The sequence below is a fragment of the Anabrus simplex genome, chromosome 1 (assembly GCF_040414725.1).
Source record: "Anabrus simplex isolate iqAnaSimp1 chromosome 1, ASM4041472v1, whole genome shotgun sequence".
NCBI lineage: Eukaryota > Metazoa > Arthropoda > Insecta > Orthoptera > Tettigoniidae > Anabrus > Anabrus simplex.
In genome coordinates this window covers 1,339,505,538-1,339,527,894 of record NC_090265.1, presented here as the reverse complement: position 1 = coordinate 1,339,527,894, position 22,357 = coordinate 1,339,505,538, and the positions used below count along the sequence as shown (strand labels likewise).

Here is a 22,357-nt window from a genome sequence, read left to right as displayed (position 1 = left end):
ATTATTATTATTATTATTATGATTATTATTCCACGAACCTACTACGGTGTCGTAGTGATACTCCGACATGCCGCGTCTCAGGTGGCGGATAGAGGGGTCCTCACCAGCTTGCCGGCGGACTTGAGCGAAATAGAATTGCTCTCGCGGATCACACACACAACCTCTGTGGTTAACAAGCATAGTTGTAAATTGGAGCTTGCTCCACTTAAGGTTCATTACCTTTGATAGTCAATATGGCAAAGTCTTTTAGGAAAATAATTCCACCGTCCTGTCCAATCAGGCTTTAGGAGAAGGCTACTTCGGATTAGGTGGGTAGCCAACTGAGACACAGCAATGAGTCGAAGCATATGCAACCAACTAAACTCATAGAGTTAGTAAATAATACACTAGAGGTAGCATTGACGTTGCAGTCGTGTGCGAAGTTGAACGAGCTCGCCGTTTGGCACTGTCACTACTGGAGCTTCCCGATAAACGGAAGTATATACTTCTCTGAAGGAAAATGCCAATCTCCTGTGCAGCTTATGGCTGCATAGATAGGTTCATAAAGAGCAATAGCGTATCATTTCACAGGTATTTTCCTTGAAATTAATTTCCGCGCGTATAAAATAATACTTTGCGTGACACTTATTGTCATGTAAATTGCCCTACTTGGGCTGACTTTGTGACTAATTCCGCTGTCGGCGTGAATGAGATTCTTTCGACCTTACCTTGAAGACTGAAATTAATGTTTTAGGAAATATAAGGGATGATATTTTCCTTTCACTGAATATTCCTATGTCAAAATCAGACCATAATAAAGAATTAAACACTATACGCAATATTGCATTTCATAATGGCTACAACAAGAATTTTATAGAAAGTACAATTAGTAAGTTCAGACATCGTCCAAAATCTAACCTACTTAAAGAAACTAATAAATCTAAAACTTTTTCAACTTTCACCTTCAATTGCAATATTCATAAAATTACGAACATATTTAAGAAGCAGAATATCAACATTTCCTTCAGAACCAATAACAGAAACCTAAACATTCTACACAACTCTAACTCAATTAACACTTCCAACCCTTTCGAAAAGTCAGGTGTCCGTAAATTTCATTGTAACGACTGTCACAGTACATATCTTGGACAGACCGGTAGATCATTCAAAATCAGATACACAGAACACGTTAACGCAATCAAATACAGAAAATTTTCCGCAGTAGGTCAACATAAACAACTATAAACACAAATTTTATGGCTTAGACCATGATTTAGACATCATTGAAATAATAAATAAAGGCCCCGTACTCGATTTAACCGAACAATTTTACATTTCACTTGATCAGTACTATAATCCAAATTTTAATCTCAATGACCTTTCTGAAAAACCTACAATATTGTTTGATACATTCATTAAAATATTGAATAATCTTAAAATACCCAAAAATCGATCAATCTTCAAAATAATACATAACACGCTTACATATTACCCCTACCGCCGCCTGCGCCCACCTAATTATAGCCCTGCCTCTATCGCGTTTCCCCTCCCTCCTACTTAGCAACTCCGCCCCTCCCTGCTCTCTCCAAAGGTCCATCCCTCGACATTCAGTCTGTCAGTTCCTCTCTGATACATCTGCTATCAACTAGGCACCTGAGGTGAGTCTTCTATTCTTCTAATAATATGTTTTCCGGTTTTTACGTAACTCTAACTCGCGTGTTATCCTTCTTATAGATTCCGTCTTGGTTCAGGACCTTTCTAGATCAACCTCTGTACTTACAACTTGCTTCATAAGATCCTTCTTTCAAGCATCATTTCAACAAGAACCTCGGTTATTTTACAGTGTTCAACCTACTTCTTAATACGATATAAACAAACATATAAGGGGACAAGCCGATATAAAGAACTTTCCAAAGAACACTTTGCTTGTCAATATCAACCTGCAGTGATATGTAAACTTAATTCATCTATTTTGGTTACATTGGACATTGTACTAAAACTCTTCATCTGTTAAGTCCAAATTGAAGCCCTATAAGAATATTCTTTACACTCCATTGTGTATATACTCGTATGGAACAACTTATGGTTAAGTGTTTGTTTACTTCTTTTAGCATACTTTAAGGTTAAGTTAATATTCCACCTTTACAATACCATAAGTTTATTGTTTATTTATTTAAACAACATTATTAAATAATACGGGACATGTTTTGTCTAACTTGTAGACATCATCAGCCGTAAGATATTCAAGAAAAAGCTTTAAAAAGGACAAGGACAGAACAAACACAATAAAATAAATCGGTTGTCGAACACGTCAATCAAAATAGCGAGGATGTCCAGATTATTCCAAGTACAAACATTCAAATCTTGTTGACGAAAAAAACTTAAATTCACACACATGAGAACGATATAGTAAAGCTTGTTGTTAAAATTCTTCTTGAGTGTGCCGTTAATATGCAGCAATCAGGTGCGTCGGCAAAAGCTGATAATGAAGTGTATAATGTTATTTGTAGCAGAAAAAAGACGATCAACGAGCATGTGTAGGGAGTCCAGAGAGAAGATGTAAAAAACGGCTGATGATGTCTACAAGTTAGACGAAACATGTCCCGTATTATTTAATAATGTTGTTTAAATAAATAAACAATAAACTTATGGTATTGTAAAGGTGGAATATTAACTTAACCTTAAAGTATACGTACGACAATACAGACTTTACGATGAAATTTCTTTAATGTAATTCTTTTAGCATGTCGAACATGGCTATACCGCCTCTTTAAAAATGAACCAAACTGTTCAACAGATAAAAATACGACAGATCAAAAGCTGATAATTATATTTTACTACAAATATATAGTACAAAAACCAAATTTTCTTTTAACATGTCATTCTTTTTAATTGTAATTACTAAGGTGTACACCTTATAAAAACAACCACCATTATATTAATGACTATCAGCTTATACATGTAAATATTATTTTAGTTTTAACATATATATTTCCTAATTACTATAAGAGTCACGATTAATGTATTTTATTGTCTTTGTATAATTTGTCCTAGGCTGATGATGACATATAGTTTTGTCGAAACCGGTACCGAAAGTTCATAAACGTGATGTTTTAACAGAAATGTAGAAATTTTCACGTAATATATAGTATTGAAAAGGTGGATCTTATCATTTTCTTTGTTTATTTCACTGAATGGCCATGTGCATGATACCCAGCGAGTGGCTGCAGGCTTCAGGTCACGTAGCTGTCAGCTTGCATTCAAGAGAGAGTGGGTTTGAACCCCACTATCGGACGCCCTGAAGATGGTTTCAAAATTTTACACCACGCAAATTCTTGGTCTGTACCTTAATTAAGGCCACAGTCGTTTCCTTCCCACTCCTAGCCCTTTCCTGTCCCATCATGGCTGTAAGACCCATCTATGTCGGTGCGACGTAAAGCAAATTGGTACAAGATAGAAAATACGGTAAGAAAAGATGTGCATGATAGCCTGGAATTATGTTCCGTTTTTCACTTTTTGGGTGTATTTATAGTATTAACAACTATTGAATATATTTTCCGTATATACAGTTTGTTGCTTTCCCTTCGTACAATATGTGTAGCAGTCCACATTCATACCTTAGCAGATTTGACAATTTAGAGACAATTTAGACACCGTGTGAACATATGAGTCCTTTACTTTCGTCAATATTATTACTCCTTTAAATGTCATATAGGACTGTATACAAGCATAATTAAGTATTGACCAAGCGAGTTGGCCGTGCGGTTAGGGCCACGCAGCTGTAAGCTTGTTTTCAGGAAATAGGGTTCAAACCACACTGTCGGCAGCCCTGAAGATGGTTTTCCATGGTTTCCCATTTTTACACCAGTCAAATGCTGGGGCTGTACCTTAATTAAGCCTACGGGTGCTCTTTTTCCCACTCCTAGTCCTTTCCTATCCCATCATCGCCATAAGGTCTAACTGTGTCAGTGCGATGTAAAGCAAATTGTAAAAAAATGTTGTACTTTTTCAGTTCTCTTCAATCATAATTTACCACTCTCCTTTTCCATTAACAGAAATCATTTTAAAAGTTAAAATCTTAAAGCAAATCATACATTTCAGGAAAAGCTAAATAAAAACTCCATAATGGGCTGAAACCACAACCGAGTGTCATATTTCCACTTGTAATCACGTTCAGAAAATAATAATAATAATAATAATAATTTTTTTTTGCTAGGGGCTTTACGTCGCACTGACACAGATAGATCTTATGGCGACGATGGGATAGGAAAGGCCTAGGAGTTGGAAGGAAGCGGCCGTGGCCTTAATTAAGGTACAGCCCCAGCATTTGCCTGGTGTGAAAATGGGAAACCACGGAAAACCATTTTCAGGGCTGCCGATAGTGAGATTCGAACCTACTATCTCCCGGATGCAAGCTCACAGCCGCGCACCTCTACGCGCACGGCCAACTCGCCCGGTAATAATAATAATAATAATAATAATAATAATAATAATAATAATAATAATAATAATAATAATAACAATAATAATAATAATAATAATAATGGCCTTACGTCCCACTACGTACTTGCATGGTTTTCGGAGATGCTGAGGTGTCGGAATTTTCTTCCCACGGAAGTTCGTTCATGTGCCAGTAAATCTATGTACAAGAGACTGACATATTTGAGACCTTCAAGTACCACCGAACTGAGCCAGGCTCGAACCTGCCAACTTGGGCTCAGAAAGCTATGGTCTAAACCGGCGATGATAATTATTTGTCTACTTTATCCCAAAATCTCGCCAATGTTTTTAGGCCTAAAAATTCGCTCAACCGCTTCGTATGAGAGAGGACATTTTCGGTCGTTGGGCAAAATTATACCAAATTCCTGGACATTTACACAAAAATAGCGAAATATACGTGCCTTCCTTCTAAACGAATGTTATTTGAAGACTTAATATGAACAGTAAATTGATTTTGTGTAACTTGACTGCACCTGAGCACCGTCCTCTTTTATCACATATTTATGCCCATATTCATGCTGTTTGGGCTTTCTGTTTTACCGGAGAGAAGCGTCGCAAAGATACTGCAGTATCTGAGAATATTTTTATGTAAGAATTTTAAACCTTACCTATATCCAGACAGTTTTAAAAGTCCCCTATTTACATTGATGAGTACAGCGGAGTTAACTTTTTGTCAAACAGCTGCGATTTCAACATGCTCCGCTCGCTACAGGGATTCTCTCGTAGACGGTGGCACCAATGGTACCTCTAGTGCATCATTTACTAACTCTATGACTAAACTTAAGAGGATTAAACATCAACAAATTAACTACATTGTAACACACAATATTAATGAAAAAATGTTTTTAACATGAACAAAGGAAGAAGTGTATAAATTTTGGGACCTCCTTGGACATATAATAAACAAAGTAAATAAAAGTAATATTAAAAGTTTAATATGGGACTTTAATGCCCAATTAGGAAGGGAAAAAAGTATAGAGATACAGTTGGAAAATGGGCTCCACATAAATTTACAAACAAGAATGGCCAATAACTTGTTGAACTTAGCAGAGATGTAAATTAATATATTTCAAAAGGAAGCCAAATAAGCTTAAAACTTGGAAACATCCTGATTGGAGGAAAGGGGAATGGCAGCTAGACCATGTTTGTATGGAAAAATTTTTCCATAAGGCTTTTTTTTCTTTTTTTGCTTCATGTCACACCGACACAGATAGGTCTTATGGCAACAATGGGACAGGAAAGGGCTAGGAGTGGGAAGGAAGCAGCCGTGGCCTTAATTAAGGTACAGCCCCAGCATTTTCCTGGTGTGAAAATGGGAAACCACGGAAAACCATTTTCAGGGCTGCCAACAGTGGGATTTGAACCTACTATCTCCTGAATACTGGATACTGTCCGCACTTAAGCGACTGCAGCTATTGAGTTCGGTCATAAGGAAATTTATAATGTAAAAGTATTAAGAGGTTCTGATCACTACATTGTCAAAATTAAAAGTAAATTCACACAACTAAAGAAGAATATCAAAACTAATAAAGTAAAGAGGAATTATGACTGACACCAGTTAATAAAAAATGACAAATATACGGAAGTTATGCAAACAATAATAAACAAAGTAAATCATCTTGATGAATTGGTACCAGTTCTAAAAAAACAAGCTAAAATTCAGTTCCATTGAACCCTCGTAAAAAACATGCCTGGTGGATGACAGAATGTAATGAAATTCATAAAGAGAGATGTCAGGCATGGTTAAAGTTCCAAGCCCATAAATCAAAAGAAAATGGTATCAACCTAAAAAATATCAGGAAGAAATTCTCACACAATATTAGAAGAATTAATAGAGAAATTCATATGGATATAACAAATTCCAGTAAAAATTAATTATCATAACACCAATTTTAGAGACTATTTTAAAATTTCTGGAAGACAACTACAGAAATATGCTCCTCTTACAATAATGTTGAAAGATGAAAATGGAAAAATGGCACGTAGCAGTAGTGAAAATGCTGCGATTATGGAAAAAACATTCAGTAAACTTTTGAACTGTGAAGAACTTAAGGAACTATTACAAATTAATACAAATACTCCAATAAAAACCAAATTTAATGGTGCAGACTCTCCAACATTTCAAGAATTAGAAAAAGTACTAAAAGAACTTAAAAATTATAAGGCATGTGGAGAAGACCGGTTTTTTGTAGAGATGTGGACATTTTCAAGAAATGCGGTTCAGATTTCCTTACACATGGCTTTCACAAAAATTTGGATCACTGAACAGTTTCCAAAACATTGGACAACAGCCTTAATACACCCTCCTCATAAAAAAGGAGATAAGAGTAATCTGGATAATTATAGAGGATTATCTATCTTGGACTGCACATACAAGATTTTTTCCAAGATCTTATATGGAAGGATTAAAGATCAACTAGAAAAAGAGTTAAGAGAATACCAAGGAGGCTTTAGACCCTGGAGAAGTTGTGCTGAACAGATCATCACTCTAAAATTAATAATGGCAAACTACAGAAAACAAAACAAGTCTATAGTAATAACATTTGTTGACTTTAAGAAGGCATATGGTTGTACATATAGACCTTCAATGTTAAAAAAATTTATGGAATTTTGGACTCCATCTAATTAACAAACTGATAGAACTTTAACTGATACCATGTCAAAAGTAAAGCTTAGAGGAGAGGTTTCTGAAACATTTTTGATTAAAACAGGTTTAAGACAGGAGACTGTTTATCACCATTACTACAGTGGAACCTCGATTATCCGTTCCCGGAAAGTACGTTTTCCCGGAATATGCGTTCAAATTACGTGGTCCCGAGAGCATCGTAATTAAATCACGTTGTAAAAGTCCCGCATTATCTGTTCCTCGAAGAAACGATTTCCCGGATCAACCGTCCAGAAATTCCAGTCCCATCAACGCTAAATCCTCGATCAATCGTTTTTTAATAAACTGTATCTCACGAAAGGACGGCTATGGCATATTTATGGATCTTGGCGTTCGGCGATCGGCGGTGAACTTGCATAAGGGACCATCTTAGCATCGCATTCGGGTGGTATTGTTGAGAGAATCTCGGAAAATCATAGGGCAGAGAGTGGCCACAGCAATTGCTAGAAGACACGGCGTATTTCTACAGCTCTGCGTGAAGACGGAACGAGTTTCGTCAAATGTTCGCACTTATTAAACGTCCATATTATGTCCAGGGTTAGATGTTTTCTTATTTACATTTTTTCGATCGTACTGCCGAAGGGGTTTTCGGCACTTTGCTCAGGGCACTGCAGACCTAAGTGGGCTTTCAGGCAGGAATCGAAACTGCTCCTTAACACAAATTCAGTATTTTTTATATTATCGTACATGATTATGTTAGCGAGACGAAAACAGATGTTGCACCTTACATTAAAAAAAAAAAAGAAAGCCATGGGAGGTCTTGGGATTGCCTATTACTGTTACTAATGTAAGACTGGGAATTTTACGTTTTCGTGTTAAAATACCAAAAACCGCAGTCGTTTTACTTGCGCACGTTACATTTTAAATGATTGGTATCATTTCAAACTCGTACTGACATGTGCAGCGAGCGCACTTTCCAGATGACCTCAAGGTCACGAATAACCGTAATTTCCGAAGTTTTGATATTTCTTTTATCTTTCTAATTTGATTGGAGTTGTGACGCGCAGAATTGAATATAATGTATTCGAGAACTTTTAAGAATCGATACTTACATGCGAAACCATGTTTTCGAGGCCTAATTTGCGCGGTACGAGATTTCCAGAAACTGACTACGAACAGTATACCGGAGACCAAATTACAATGAAAGATTAAGAAATGAACGGATTTCGCCATCATTTTGGGTGCTTTTGTATCTAATATGCTTTATTTTATTAGATGAGAGAATTAAAAGCTACCGTACTTGTGGTCGATTGTCGTTTGGCTTGGCGTTGTTAGATTTTTCGAAGAGTTTGGCTAGCGTAATCAAAGTTGCTGAACTGAAAGAAGTTTTCACGGGAAACTGACGAAGATTCCCCTGTAAAATTGAATATAAAGTATCGAGATTTTGAACTCGCGTACCGGTAATTAATGCGGTTCGCGGTCTAACATGCCCGGCTCTCATCCAGAGGGCCCGGGTTCGATTGCGACCAGGTCAGGCAATTTTACCTGGATATAAGTCTGGTTCCAGGTCCACTTAGCCTACGTGATTACCTTCAATTGTGGAGCTACCGTATCTAATGGTGAGATGGCGACCCCGATCTACAGAGCCAGGAATATCGGCCGAGAGGATTCGTCGCACTGACGATGCGCCCCTCGTAATCTGCAGGCCTTCGGGCTGAGCAGCGGTCGCTTGGCAGGCAAAGTCTCACTGGGGCTGTAGTTTGGTTTGGTTTAGGAGTTTTTGTAAGATTATAATTATACATATTTCATTTTTGAGATGTTTAGCCAAATTGATAGTTTTCATTCATTCCCGGATTTTCCGTTTTCCCGTGTTGTACGTTTTATTTTCACGGTCCCTCGAAAAACGGAGAATCGAGGTTTCACTGTATTTAATTATGCATTAGAATTTATAATAAGGGATGGTACAAGGTCAACCCAAAGAACATAAAAGTTGGAAGCTCTAAACAAAATTTAAGTTTAAACTGTTTAGGATTTGCTGATGACCTTGCTCTATTGTCCAATAATATTCAGAAAACTCGACATCAAATTAAATCTCTACAGGAAATAGCACAAAAAATAGGTCTTACAATATCCTTTGAAAAAACTGAGATCATGTTTACACATCCCCCACTGGTAAATAAAATCAATTGATGGGCAAGAAATCAAAATTGTTGACACATTTAAGTATTTAGGAGAAATCATAACTTATAATCTTAACGAGAAACCAGCTTGGCATAACAGAATAAATAAATTAAACACAGCAAATTATATATTTTTTTTTTTTTTGTTATTTGCTTTACGTCGCACCGACACAGATAGGTCTTATGGCGACGATGGGACAGGGAAGGGCTAGGAGCGGGGAGGAAGCGGCCGTGGCCTTAATTAAGGTACAGCCCCAGCATTTGCCTGGTGTGAAAATGGGAAACCACGGAAAACCGTCTTCAGGGCTGCCGACAGTGGGGTTCGAACCCACGATCTCCCGAATACTGGATATTGGCTGCAATTAAGCGACTGCAGCTATCGAGCTCGGTGTAAATTATATTACCATGACTACACACAATTAAAAAAAGCTTATCGATAGCAACAAAAGACATTATAAAACAGTCACACAGTCAGAAATAACTTAAGCTAGTGAAACCATTTTTAAAACTACTAATATAGCTGAAACAGACAAAATACTCAAGACAGAAAGAAGAAGAATAGAACATGCATAAATAAACAGCATCAAGTTAAAGGACAATGGAGAACAGCATCAAATAAAACAGTTTATAATGAAATTGAACCAGAATTGAGCACGATTAGAAAAAAAAATGTATATCATTCTTTGGACATCTTATCAGAATTCCTGACACCAGAATTAGCAGAAGAATAATTGAAAAATTATGGAATAGCATGACCAAGAATAAATAGATCATGGAAATTAAGGAGGATGTTAAAGAACTACAAATAACAACAGACGATCTCAAAAACAAAACAGAAAAACTTCAAGATACACACACCAGGCTACAGACCAAGGTCAATAAAAGGTCTAATGGGAAGGTATTTTCAACAGAACAAAGGAAGGCAGTCTCTCAAAATGAAAAAAATATTCGGCTGATAGGAAATCAAGAAACCCTTTGTATAATTGACTTACGAGTGGTCCAAAGTTGGCCATAATATGTAAAATAAAATAAATTTTTTGCTAATGGCTTTACGTCAGACCAACACAGACAGGTTTTATGGCGACAATGGGATAGGAAAGGCCTAGGAGTTGGAAGAAAGTGGCCGTGGCCTTAATTAAGGTACAGCCCCAGCATTTCCCTGATTTGAAAATGGGAAACCACGGAAAACCATCTTCAGGGCTGCCGACAGTGAGATTCGAACCCACTATCTCCCGGATGCAAGCTCACAGCCACACGGCCAACTCGCCTGGGTTTTTTTTTTTTAATTACATATTTGGCCTAACACTGAAATGTCCCAGTAAACTGAAAAATAACATTGCTTTCTCAAAAAAAAAATTGTTTTTGGAAAAATAACCTTGCTTTTCACCAACAAATACCATCACCTTCTGTCCATCCCTATTTATCACTTCAGAGATTCTTCTCCGTAATACATCATTTTTTAATACTTTGTAATTACCTGAAGAGAGTTGAGAATTTGTTGTTCAATGGCAGTGACCCACTCATCCCGCTCTTCTGAATTTCCAGCCTCAAAATGCCACTGTTTGTTGTCCAAAGACACAATAAAGAACTCGTAACCATCAGAATCTGAAAAAAATAAAATAAAAAAGTCTCCAGTAATTTCTTATGTCAGTCAGAAGACCCATGATTGTGTATGTTTGTTCATCTAAAGTTCTCTATGTTAGAAATTTTTGGAACCCAGCTACTTCTCTCATTATAATTCCTATTGCAGCATTCAATTTACCATGTGAAATAAATACAAACAGAAATAATTTTAAAAAAGACATAATTCATCTCCAATCTTCAAGCCCTCTTTATATGCACCTTTCTGTCCAAAACATCAGGTGTTATGACTCTAAGCACAAATTTGTGTATAGCAAACATGATGGAGAATTTAAGAAGGAAAAACTTCAAATTTAATTAAAGGCTTCACCACTCAAAATCAAATGTTCATAAAACATATCAAGGAATATCGTATTTACACGAATAATCCCCGCATATTTTTTTTTTAAAATGAGGCACAAAATTGGGATGTGGTTTTTATTTGCATTGAGGTTGGTTAGTTTTTGATGTTGGATGTACAGTTACGTTTTGTGTAACCGCAGGTGGAAGAAAACTGCCCCCATATGTCATATTTAAACTGAAAACAATTCAGATTTTTAATTCAGCATCTTAAGGAACGCCACAATATCACGTAACAGGCAGTATGCGGAGAAGCAGAATCCATGAACACTGGTGATGCTGACAGTTGGTAAAAAAGTGTGGCTCATAATTATAATCAATTTGTACGCACTAAACAATACTGTAAATTGCCAATGAAACTGCATTGTTTGATTATGCCTAGCCAAAACAAACGTTTTTAAAGGAGATGGGGTCACTGTACTGTGTTGCAATGCAGATGGAAGCAAAATATTTCCTCCCCCCATCATAGGAAAGCTTGATAAACTGCGATGTTTTAAGGGGGTTGGGTATTTGAGCCAGCCTAATTTGTCTAATTTGCCCTCGTCTTTGAATCGTGTTTCTTTTTTTTTTTTCCATTGCGTGAGGTTATGTTTGCCACTGAGTCATCCAAGTGCATTATTTTAATACTGTAAATGCACCTTGTTGGATACTTTTTGGAAAAAATATTCCCATGACATTTGAAAGGTTTAAACTGTGAATCAATGTTAGTTGCATGCAGTAACGGGTCTTGAATATTTTGTGCCGCGGCAAGGGTTGGCATTTCTGAAGCACAAGTTGGCAGTTAATTCAGAATCATGTAATTCGAAGTCACATTTTTGCGGCCCAAAAGGTTTGAATTAACGAGGTATTACTGTATTGCAAAACTAACATCAGTGTTCGCCGGTGTGTCTGTTTCAAGTGTTTACATTTCACAAAAGGAATTATCCACCACCGGTCTTGTTAATATACGAGTAAAAATAGACTGCATGTGAAAAGTGTTGATGTGTCGTGTGATGAATTTGTAAGTAATTTAGGAGGGGATTCTAGTGATGCAAGAGACAATGAATCTTCCAATCTACAGAGAAACGAGCCTATACAAGTTCAGATTAATGAAATACCTAGGCCTACTTGCTAATTTTCATGGCAAATATATTTTATATCAGTGATAATGTATCTTTTATCATCTGAAATATGTTCAGATTAAGCAGCTATATCTGTAAATTTACATGTTCATATTTGCATAAAGACCAGATGGACCTCACGGAGTGATATGAAATGTTTGTTTATGCCTACTTCACTCCTTCGATGGAAGGAATTTTAGTCCATTTCATTTTCTTCAAACTGATCCTTCCTACAATTAGGGTGCGGGGATTATTCGGCGATGGGAATTATTCGCGTAAATACGGTATATAGCTGCAGTTTGCACCAATTATAGAGTTCCACATTATTTCATTCTCCACAAAAAAGAAACCACCATTTTCTGAAGGGGAGTTTGTGAAGAACTGTATATCCTATGTAATAGAAGAAATGTGTCATGAAAAGAAAACAACAGATAACATGTCCTGAAAATAAACTACTGATAAAATTCAGTCAGCTTATCACAAACCACAATGACGAGAAGAACAGGAGAACTCAGGGCTAATCAAAATCAAATCATCTGAGTATTTTTCGTTCACTTGAATGCAGGTAACCACATCCATGATACAAAACAGTGTGTGAAATTACAGTACAGTATGTGATATTACTTAGGAACTGGCATCTTTAAGATGCATCCATTGAACTACAACAGGAAAGGATTTGTTTGTGCAACTAAGTAAAACATTGAAGTATCTTGATTTAGAACAGGATGGACAGGCATCTATAACTCTATAACAATAGATGAAGCAAGGAATATGAGTGGTATAAAAATCTGATTAATTGGAAGAATAAAAAATGATCTTGGTAATAGAAATACCAATATGCCTCTTGAATTACACTTCATTATTCAACAACAAGCGCTACGTGGAAAAGTTTTGAATTCACAACATGCAAACGCAGTGACCTTTATAATTGATCATGTTCGACCAAATAGACTTAACCATTGATAGATTCATAAACTGTAGCAGGCAGCTCCAGTCAATGAGCTAGATTATAATACACAGAGTGGCTATCACGCTACAATCTTTGAAAAAAAGTTGAACTGGCAACCACCAGGTCTTAAATGTGCTTCATTAGGCGAAGCGCTGTGAAGGCGAGTGCCGAACAGAGCGGAGAAAATGAATGTTCACATAGATCTTACTCACAAGGTATAGCAGTTAGAGATTGAGTTCAGTGTTCTCCCTAGGACCTTTTTAATGGGCGCACCACCCTGCCGTTTTTACAAACCGCCCGGCTAACGTAACCTAGATATTTTGCGAATTACATAATATTAATATGTATTCGAGTCATTGCGTGCAATAAATTAAAACATAAATACTGTAAAGTTTATTTAAATGATAAATATTCATTATTGTCAGCATAATTGTGTCTATTAGATCGAAGTTTAAATGTTTAGCTTGACTATCATGTAGTGTCGTGCGCGAGCGGTGTCTGTATGCGAGCATCCGATTCCGCATGACGACGCAAAACCGTATGGCACTGCACAGCAACAGAATGGTTACTGGTGTTACAAGATTATGAACGACCAGTAAGGCACTAGAAGTTCAAATTACTCTGGTATATCTTGTTTGTGATAACACTAAAATAGTTCAATTTTGTGGTTAATGTTTCCCTGTCTGATATTGTTAATGTCCTGAGAGGAATACAATGACATTTTACCACATTCCTTCTCTTTTGCGTAGTATTCCCCGCCCGCCTACTCATTCCTGCCGCCTGGCTGACGAAAATTTCTGGGAGAACACTAGAGTTGATGATGAAAATATTGGATGGAAAGTGTAACTATGTGATGCGAATAAGTTTTCCTTAAGCAAAAGTTCCGTACAGAATCGCAGTGTATTGTAACTTGAAATAGAAGAAACAAAACACTTAACAGTTTGATTTTTCATGAAGCAACATATTGTTGAAAATGATTAATTCCATTATTGTTTAATCACAAAGAGGTGGAGAAATCCATACATCTCTAATATTTATCAACATATAGAAGAGTGTAGCCTACGGTACAAGATTACAGATCAGGATGAATATCCAAACAGCCAATTTCAAATGCAATCTTTCTACATAAACATTTTAATAACAAAGAACAGAAATAAAATTTACAATAAACAAACTGAATTTTATATTGATCTGTTAATAGTCACATTTCTCGATTCGAAGCAGCTCTCTCATTCACATGAAAGGACGCATATTTTCTAGCTCTGTTTCATTATCCCATGAACAGTATTAATTTTGTGTACATCTGCCTCATTGTTTCTCTTTTCAGTTCTTCCATAATACTGCTTTAAGGGAAGTTTTGTCATGCTGGTATAACGGGACTCCTCACTGAACACGTGCCAATTTCAGATCACAAGCCGGAAAAGAGACCACATTTTCCATCTTTCTAGGCAAAAAGCCAATAATTATTCTCTTCAGAATGCTGAACAAATATAACCTTCAGACAGTCGTGGCATTTAATTTTCTTTCCTACCTCAGATGACATTTTCTACTATGTACTCAACAACATTTTCAGAGTACTTGGGGAGCGACTAAGAGTTGCCAATTTCTGATACAAGAAATAAGGGACATTTCATAAATACTAGAAAATCAAACGTTATGTATCAATTTCAATTAGATTATAATGTTTCATTAACCGAGGCAGTAAAGGCGTGTTCGGTTCATCCGGAAGGACGTGGGTTTGATTCCCCGTCAGGAATTACATAAAATTAACTTCATGGTCCATATCGCACTTTAACAGATTCACAACTAAGTTTTTTTTTTTATTTTCCACCTTGTCGATACATTTGTTGCTTATGGCAACTTATTGGTTAGTGGTAAAAGCAACGTATCGACAAGGTGGAAAATAAAAAAATACTTAGTTGTGAATCCCCGGTAGGAAGTCAAAAAATTTCAGAAACGAGATTTCCACTTCCGGAGGTGCACATGGCCCTGATTTTCACTCAAACTACACCCAAAGTAAGTACCAGGTTAATTCCTGGGGGGGGCAAAGGTTAAGGATAGTGGAAGCCTTTACCTTCCACCCCTCCAAAGGCCTTCATGGGCTATACGGAGATGAATTTAGCAGAATCATTATTGAAATTTGTAAAAATAAAAATAACTTCCACACTTTGATAACTTCACAATTTACATAGATTTAGTCTCAAATAGCATGAGCAATCACGTTAGAAATTGGAATGGTAGACCTACGGTAGTACGCGGATGATGAGGTAAATAACCCAGCATGCTCAACTTTACCAGCAAACGGCAAGACATCACGAGATTTCCTTCTTCTGAGGCTCCAAAGAGAAAAGAGTAATGAAGCTACTTTCACTTCAATGGCGCTCAAATTAAATACGAATTTTAAAATATTTAGAGCCAAAAGAAGACAAATGCTTGTTTTTCACGGGACAACAGTTCATAATACGGGACACTAAATTTTCACCTCAAATACGGGATGTCCCATACAATACGGGGCAGGTGGCAACCCTATGAGTGACTCATAATACGTGATAATGATCAGTAGAGGTGCTGTCTTCAGAAGGAACCGTAGCACATAAGTAAGAGAAGCACATAACTTCCTGATGGTCATGATTCAATCTGGCCCAGTAAACACTTTCTGTATGCTGATCTAATTTCCTCTGCATTAAGATTATTTCTCTTTACTCCGCTATTATGTATGGATGAGAAGAACAATTCTAAATTGTCGGCAAATACCTTGGGCAACAAACGTCTCCTGTCATTATCGAAATACTCGACCCCGTACAAAAACGGGACAACGTTTGGGCACACACATGTAGCGCTCTTCAAATGTCTGAACAGAGAATACTTTGCTGCTTGGGGTAGCACTCATCTCTCTTCATGTTATTCATCCACTGCCTAGTCTGCTGTTTGTCTTTTAGGGAGAACCTGTGACAAGAATTTGTGCTTTACAGTGACGAAAATTAAGGTATTATTTTAATATCCGTAGCCTTGCTATGATAGAAAATGAATTCTTACCTGAAATAAGCGACACTTTGAATTGCTCGAACAAAAGCATGCAAAACAGAAAGTTGGCATATTCATGCTTCGATAAATAAAGCCAAATTCTAAATAATTTAGATCAACGATAAACTTGACACAAATACAAGATTACTCACACAGCTCCTGATAGCGCTTGTCGTTAGCTGGTACATTCATATCACGGTGGCCTCAGTACTGCTTGACTCCGCCCAGAGTGCTAATCGAGCTGCTATAGGCTCCGTGTGTATAGCAATGTGCTGCTGCGAGTGGAAATTACGAGAACTACTTAGGCGCACCTTCATCAACAGCTGACCATAAGAAGGTGGAATATGTGTGATGTTTGTGAACCCCTTTCTGTATCTTTATCTAAAGCCATTATTAGAATCTAAGACCACGTTCCCTATGTGTTGATCCGGTCAAGTCTGTGATGTAGATAGCCGCCATGATGGATGACACTGGCATGAAGAGTAGAACCTTGTGTCCCTGTACATTCTCTATCCCGAGTTTTGTTCTGTTTTGTTTTTAACACAGTATATGATACCTACGTATGTTTTTCAGCCAATTTCTTATCTTCCCCACCTTTACAATTAATATATCATCCTTCATTGGGATTTACTCAATAACATGACTAGTGGCTGGGTATAATGCAAAAGCGGAACCCAATAAATAAATTAAGAAGAAGAATAAGTAGAGGAAGAAGAAGAATTTTACAGTGCTTCCTTTAGACGATTGAACTACATGCTTGTTGTTGGCTGCCTTAATAGATACTGCGATACAAAGGTTTTCTTCACGACAACATGAAATGCATTTGAAAAGACGGTAGATCATAGGAGTAAATCGCAAGACGTAATTCAAGATTTATACATTTTAATTAATACAAAATAACTCTTTACAACATGTATTTTAACCATTTAATAGGTTAACAATTAGAAACAAATTATTATAGCGATGTTATATTTGCAAAGCAAGTTGCAGTAGGCCATCATTTTTAATAATAATAATAATAATAATAATAATAATAATAATAATAATAATAATAATAATAATAATAATAATAATAATAATAATAATAATAATAATAATAATAATAATAATAATAATAATAATAATAATAATAATACTGTACTACAAAACAAAGTGTAAAATTTTATAGTATTCCATTATAACCTAACAAAATGGATTTGGAAAGGCAACAGACATATAATTACACAAACAGGCCTCCATTATGCAATATCAATAGTTCACAGAAATACCATATTTTACATCCATAAATTCATGTCCTCGTCTCAAGGTGGTGCATTTCTTTTCAAGCACACCCCTAATGGAAATGAAGTGCATGCACTGTTTTAACCACATAACAACCCTCATGCCAATCTTAAGTTTCTGGCAGTGTCAGGATTCAAGCCCGGGCCTATGAACACCAATCTCGTTATCACCACTACTAATACATAAATTACGGTACTACGTTGTCTCTATCATGAAATGGTAGGATATCTAGTGAACCAATGTTTCTTTCTGATCACATTTGCAGTTATTGCTCTGTTGCTATTTCCTGTGAACTGTTTTTCTTGCAAAAGTATTACATGACCACTTTCTGCAAGTTTGGAATAATGTGGCCAATTGTTGTTGCATAAAACACTCTGAAATCCCACTGTTATTATTTAGTCGGCCATGGCAGCACACGGTGAGATGATAGCGGATATGTGCGCGGTGAAGCGCATTAACTTACAAGGTTCGCCACTCGCAGTGCAGCGGTGCATTTCTCCCACGAGCGCACGGACCCTATAGCCACCCTATGTATTATATTCTAGCTCAATGGTTCCAGTCGTTTATTGGCTGAAATTAGTTCTGAATATGGTGATGTAATTTATCACAGCAAGGTACACTGGCGTAGTTGAGCTACTATTCTGAAATGCTTTTTTCAACTTTGTGAAGAAATAAGCATATTTATGAATGTGAAACAGAAAGTGGCAGAATTGGGTAATGGATTCAGTAATATTCACAGTTTTAACACAACATTTCAATATTTTGAATAAAGGATTACAAGGGGAACGCAGGCTTTTAAATGAAGTGAACAGTTGTGCGTTAACATTCCAATACAAATTGAAATTATTTTGACAGCACTTAGAGAAGGGTGAGTTCCCACACTTTTCATGTTTGAGTTAGAAGAAGTGATATCTAGTAGTGCAGTGCATATGATTGGTTTATAAAGTTGATTGACTTAATAAAGAATTAGTTTTGTAAAATGTCGATTTTTTGTGAATGACAGAAAAATTCATTTGTTTAAAAATACATTAGCAGATAACTTCAGTGATGCACTTGTGCAACTAAGCTGGAATTAACTGAACAGTGCTGTTCTCAATTTTAGGTCAAGTTCACGGAGGGACTTATTTACTTTCACAAGATACTTAAGAATGAAAACTTTCCAGCTTTCTTAAAATTTACGAGAAAATACTTGCATGCATTTGCGACTACCTACATTTGTGAACAAACATTTTCAAGAATGAAGATGATAAAATCATAATTACTTTCCTGGATCACAGATAAACATGGCTGGCTGTGTCAAATCTGTCTCCAGACGTTTCAACACTATCACTTCAAGTGAAAGCCCAGACATCTCACTAATTGGTAAATTTATCCAAAGTTATCAAATACTGTTATCAGTCAGTCGGTATTTGAAAAAGGGGAAAGTGGGGAATATAATTTCATAACCTTCATAACCTTTGTCTAGAAAAGCCAAACATTTTGGAACTGGAAAGATAAAAGGGTCAAGCAAGGCGAAGACAAAAACAGGGATGGGGGTTGGCGAAGGACACATTCCCAAAGACAAGGGAAGAACAGCATGTACCGACAATCTATCAATCAATCACTACTGATCTGCATTTAGAAGAAGTAAAACACATACAGTCTCCTATGTTATTACATTTTACTACTTACCATTTTATCAGTATATGAAAAATAACACTATATCAACAAGCAGACCTCACAAAATTTCTTTTACTTCTAACATTGAAATAAAATGTTGTTAATTCATAATATATTTTTACAAATAGTTCTACATACTTTTGCATGTAAAAATAGCAGGAAACTTACAGGTTAACAGCCCAATCAGTGTGAGGATTTTAAACTAAAATCAAGAAATTAATCAAGAAACTAATAAAAAGACAATGTAATGTTAATTGAGTTATATGAGGAACAATTTACGGAACTTGATAACACACCATCACACTCGGTGTTCTTCATGCCACTGCTTTTCATCCGCCGGTGTCGTTTCTTCACATTAGGTGTCTCTATCTTGCCATCAGTCCCATTGAGTAATGACTGCGAGATTGTGTTGTTTGAGATTATGACCGAGTCTTCATTGCTGAAAATTAAACATTATTATTGAAAAAGAGAAATGGAAGCATGTTTTGAAGAGAAATTATACATACTATGTTTAATATTTTACTTTTCTATCAAAGTAATAAAATATAAAAAAAACACTATCATAAACTTTCAGAATATCAGACAGAATTACTGAGGTGCTGAACCTAATGAGCAACTGGTTTAACTGCTAATGATGACTTCTGAATCCCACCTAGGTCAATCTTGCAAGTATTGCAGGAAAAAAAAGAAAAAAGGAAAATGATATCACGCTTGCAGTGTGATGCTGACCGCAGCATCTTCCTCGTACTGTCCAATCAACGAACGAACAATCAGTGAATGATTAAGCCTTGCTTTAGTCTCCCTCCAACAACATTTGAATTTGTATCAGTAATGGTAAAAACTTGAATTCAGAATAACTTTTACCCAATGATTTATGAGATGACTAATTCTAGTTTTGAAGCTTGTGATTATAAGTACTAAGGTATTATTTTACAAAAAATACAATGCTCTTTTAGACAAAAAAATGAACAAATACTCTCTCCCCTATTATGCCTTTCAGTATTCCATCTGCCTTGGAGAATGATCTATTTTCAACTAGTATTAATCTCTCCTCCCTAAACCAAATCATTGGTGTATTTTCTCATTCTGTATTTTGTCTCTTCTTCTCTTCTGGAGACAAGAATGGAGTACTGTTTTGTCTGGAGTTATGATAGCCATTTCAAATCCATAGGTTAAGATTGGAACTAGGTAGGATTTATAGTGTAACCCTGTGAGCCATGAGATAAGAACCATAAAAGGTGACATACAGAGTGGTAAAAATGCAAAGCTACTTTTAATTTATGAGGGCTGAAAATAAAGTAATGGCATAGTCCAGACATTTTCAGGAGATCGAGCATACGCAAATAGGATATGGGAATGGTCAAATGGTCAAGTGGCGCTGTTGTCAATGTTTAGTGTGCAGTTGATGGGCATTCAGTTAGAAGTGTTGTTGCTGTGTGGGGTTGAAGTGAAGTGTGTCGATTTCATTGTTCTAAAGAATGTTTTCAAAAGAGGATCAGCATTTGTGGATTAAAATCAAGACTGCATGTGGCAAAAATGCATCAGAATGTTATCGAGGATTACCTGAAGCCTGTGGGGAGAATGCATAGGTCAGCTGTCCACTACTCAAGATCAGATTGACAACGTGAGTGGTCTCATTTCCGTAGACCATCGATGGACTGTTGGTTTCAGTCATCAAACGGTGTGGGACATCCTGACGAAATCTCTTAGCATGAGGAAAATTGCATCCCGTTGGGTTCCACATCAACTCACCGACGTACGGAAATGGCACCAGTACGCACTGGCTGACATCCGCCTGGACAGATACCGCTACGAAGGAGACGCATTTCTGCAGCGTATTGTCACGTTGATGAGACGTGGGCACGAGCCTACGAGCCTGAATTAAAGCGTCAGTCACCCAGGTTCGCCACGCCCAAAGAAATTTCAACAGGAATCTGATTGGGTGAAGCTTATGCTGATTCTGGCATGCAACTAGATTGCTATTCTTATGCATGCTGTGCTTGAGGAACAAACCGTTAACAGTGACTGCTACTGCCAATTTCTGGAGCAACACCTGCATCCGGCTATGCAGTGCAAACATCCACGTTTATTGCGAGACGATCACCCTATCGTATTGCATGACAACACACACGCTGTCATGTAGCAAACAATGTCAAGCTCTTATTGCAATGGTGGCATTGGGAGGGCTTGGAACACCCTCCCTACCTACCAGACGCGAGTCCTGGTGACTTAGACCTGTTTGCGAAGTTGAAGGAACCACTCCGAGGCCACCGATTTCCTGACATGGCATCTGTACTCCGCACAGTAGGGTGCTCCATCACTGCTATCAACAGAGAACGCCTTGCCAATGGTCCCCAACAGTTTCCCGACATTTCAATAGGTAAAATACTTTGCAGGTGACTACACTGAAGGAATGTAATCCATTTGTACTTGTTAGTTCATTAAATATTGTGTTCTATCAATACTTTATTTACAGACTTCATATTACTGATTTCTTGTTTGATAATGTTGTTAAAAGAGACATATACCGGGTGAGTTGGCCGTGCTCGCAGAGGCGCGCGGCTGTGAGCTTGCATCCGGGAGATAGTAGGTTCGAATCCCACTATCGGCAGCCCTGAAGATGGTTTTCCGTGGTTTCCCATTTTCACACCAGGCAAATGCTGGGGCTGTACCTTAATTAAGGCCACGGCCGCTTCCTTCCAACTCCTAGGCCTTTCCTATCCTATCGTCGCCATAAGACCTATCTGTGTCGGTGCGACGTAAAGCCCCTAGCAAAAAAAAAAAAAAAAGAGACATAGCTGCTTAAATATTTTAAAATATTTATGTTTATACTATTAGCACCAAGCTGCAGGTGAATCTTTTAGGTTTTTGACTTGTAACCAAGTCAAGCAACTTATTTCTGCTGATGTTCAGCCCGATCCTAATAAACTCTTCTTCAAAAGATCTAATTTACTGTAACCGTACAACAAGGTTACAGATTCCATTCAGTATTTATTATTATTATTATTATTATTATTATTATTATTGTACCGGGCGGTACACCTCCACGCCGCTTATTTAAAATTTGCGCCAATTGAAACTCCTCTGCTGGAGGAAGTCT

At 36.9% G+C, this 22,357-nt stretch overlaps 1 protein-coding gene across 1 annotated transcript in view; it reads right to left on the bottom strand.

Annotated features, from left to right (window-relative positions):
- CenG1A (Centaurin-gamma-1A) overlaps positions 1–22,357 on the bottom strand; it is a 528,156-nt gene that overhangs the window by 50,519 nt on the left and 455,280 nt on the right. Inside the window, exons 10-11 of the mRNA XM_067137775.2 lie at positions 19,554–19,696; positions 10,742–10,869 (exon numbers count right to left, since the gene is read on the bottom strand). Coding sequence (XP_066993876.2) covers positions 10,742–10,869; positions 19,554–19,696 — 271 coding nt within the window. The remainder of the gene's footprint in view (positions 1–10,741; positions 10,870–19,553; positions 19,697–22,357) is intronic.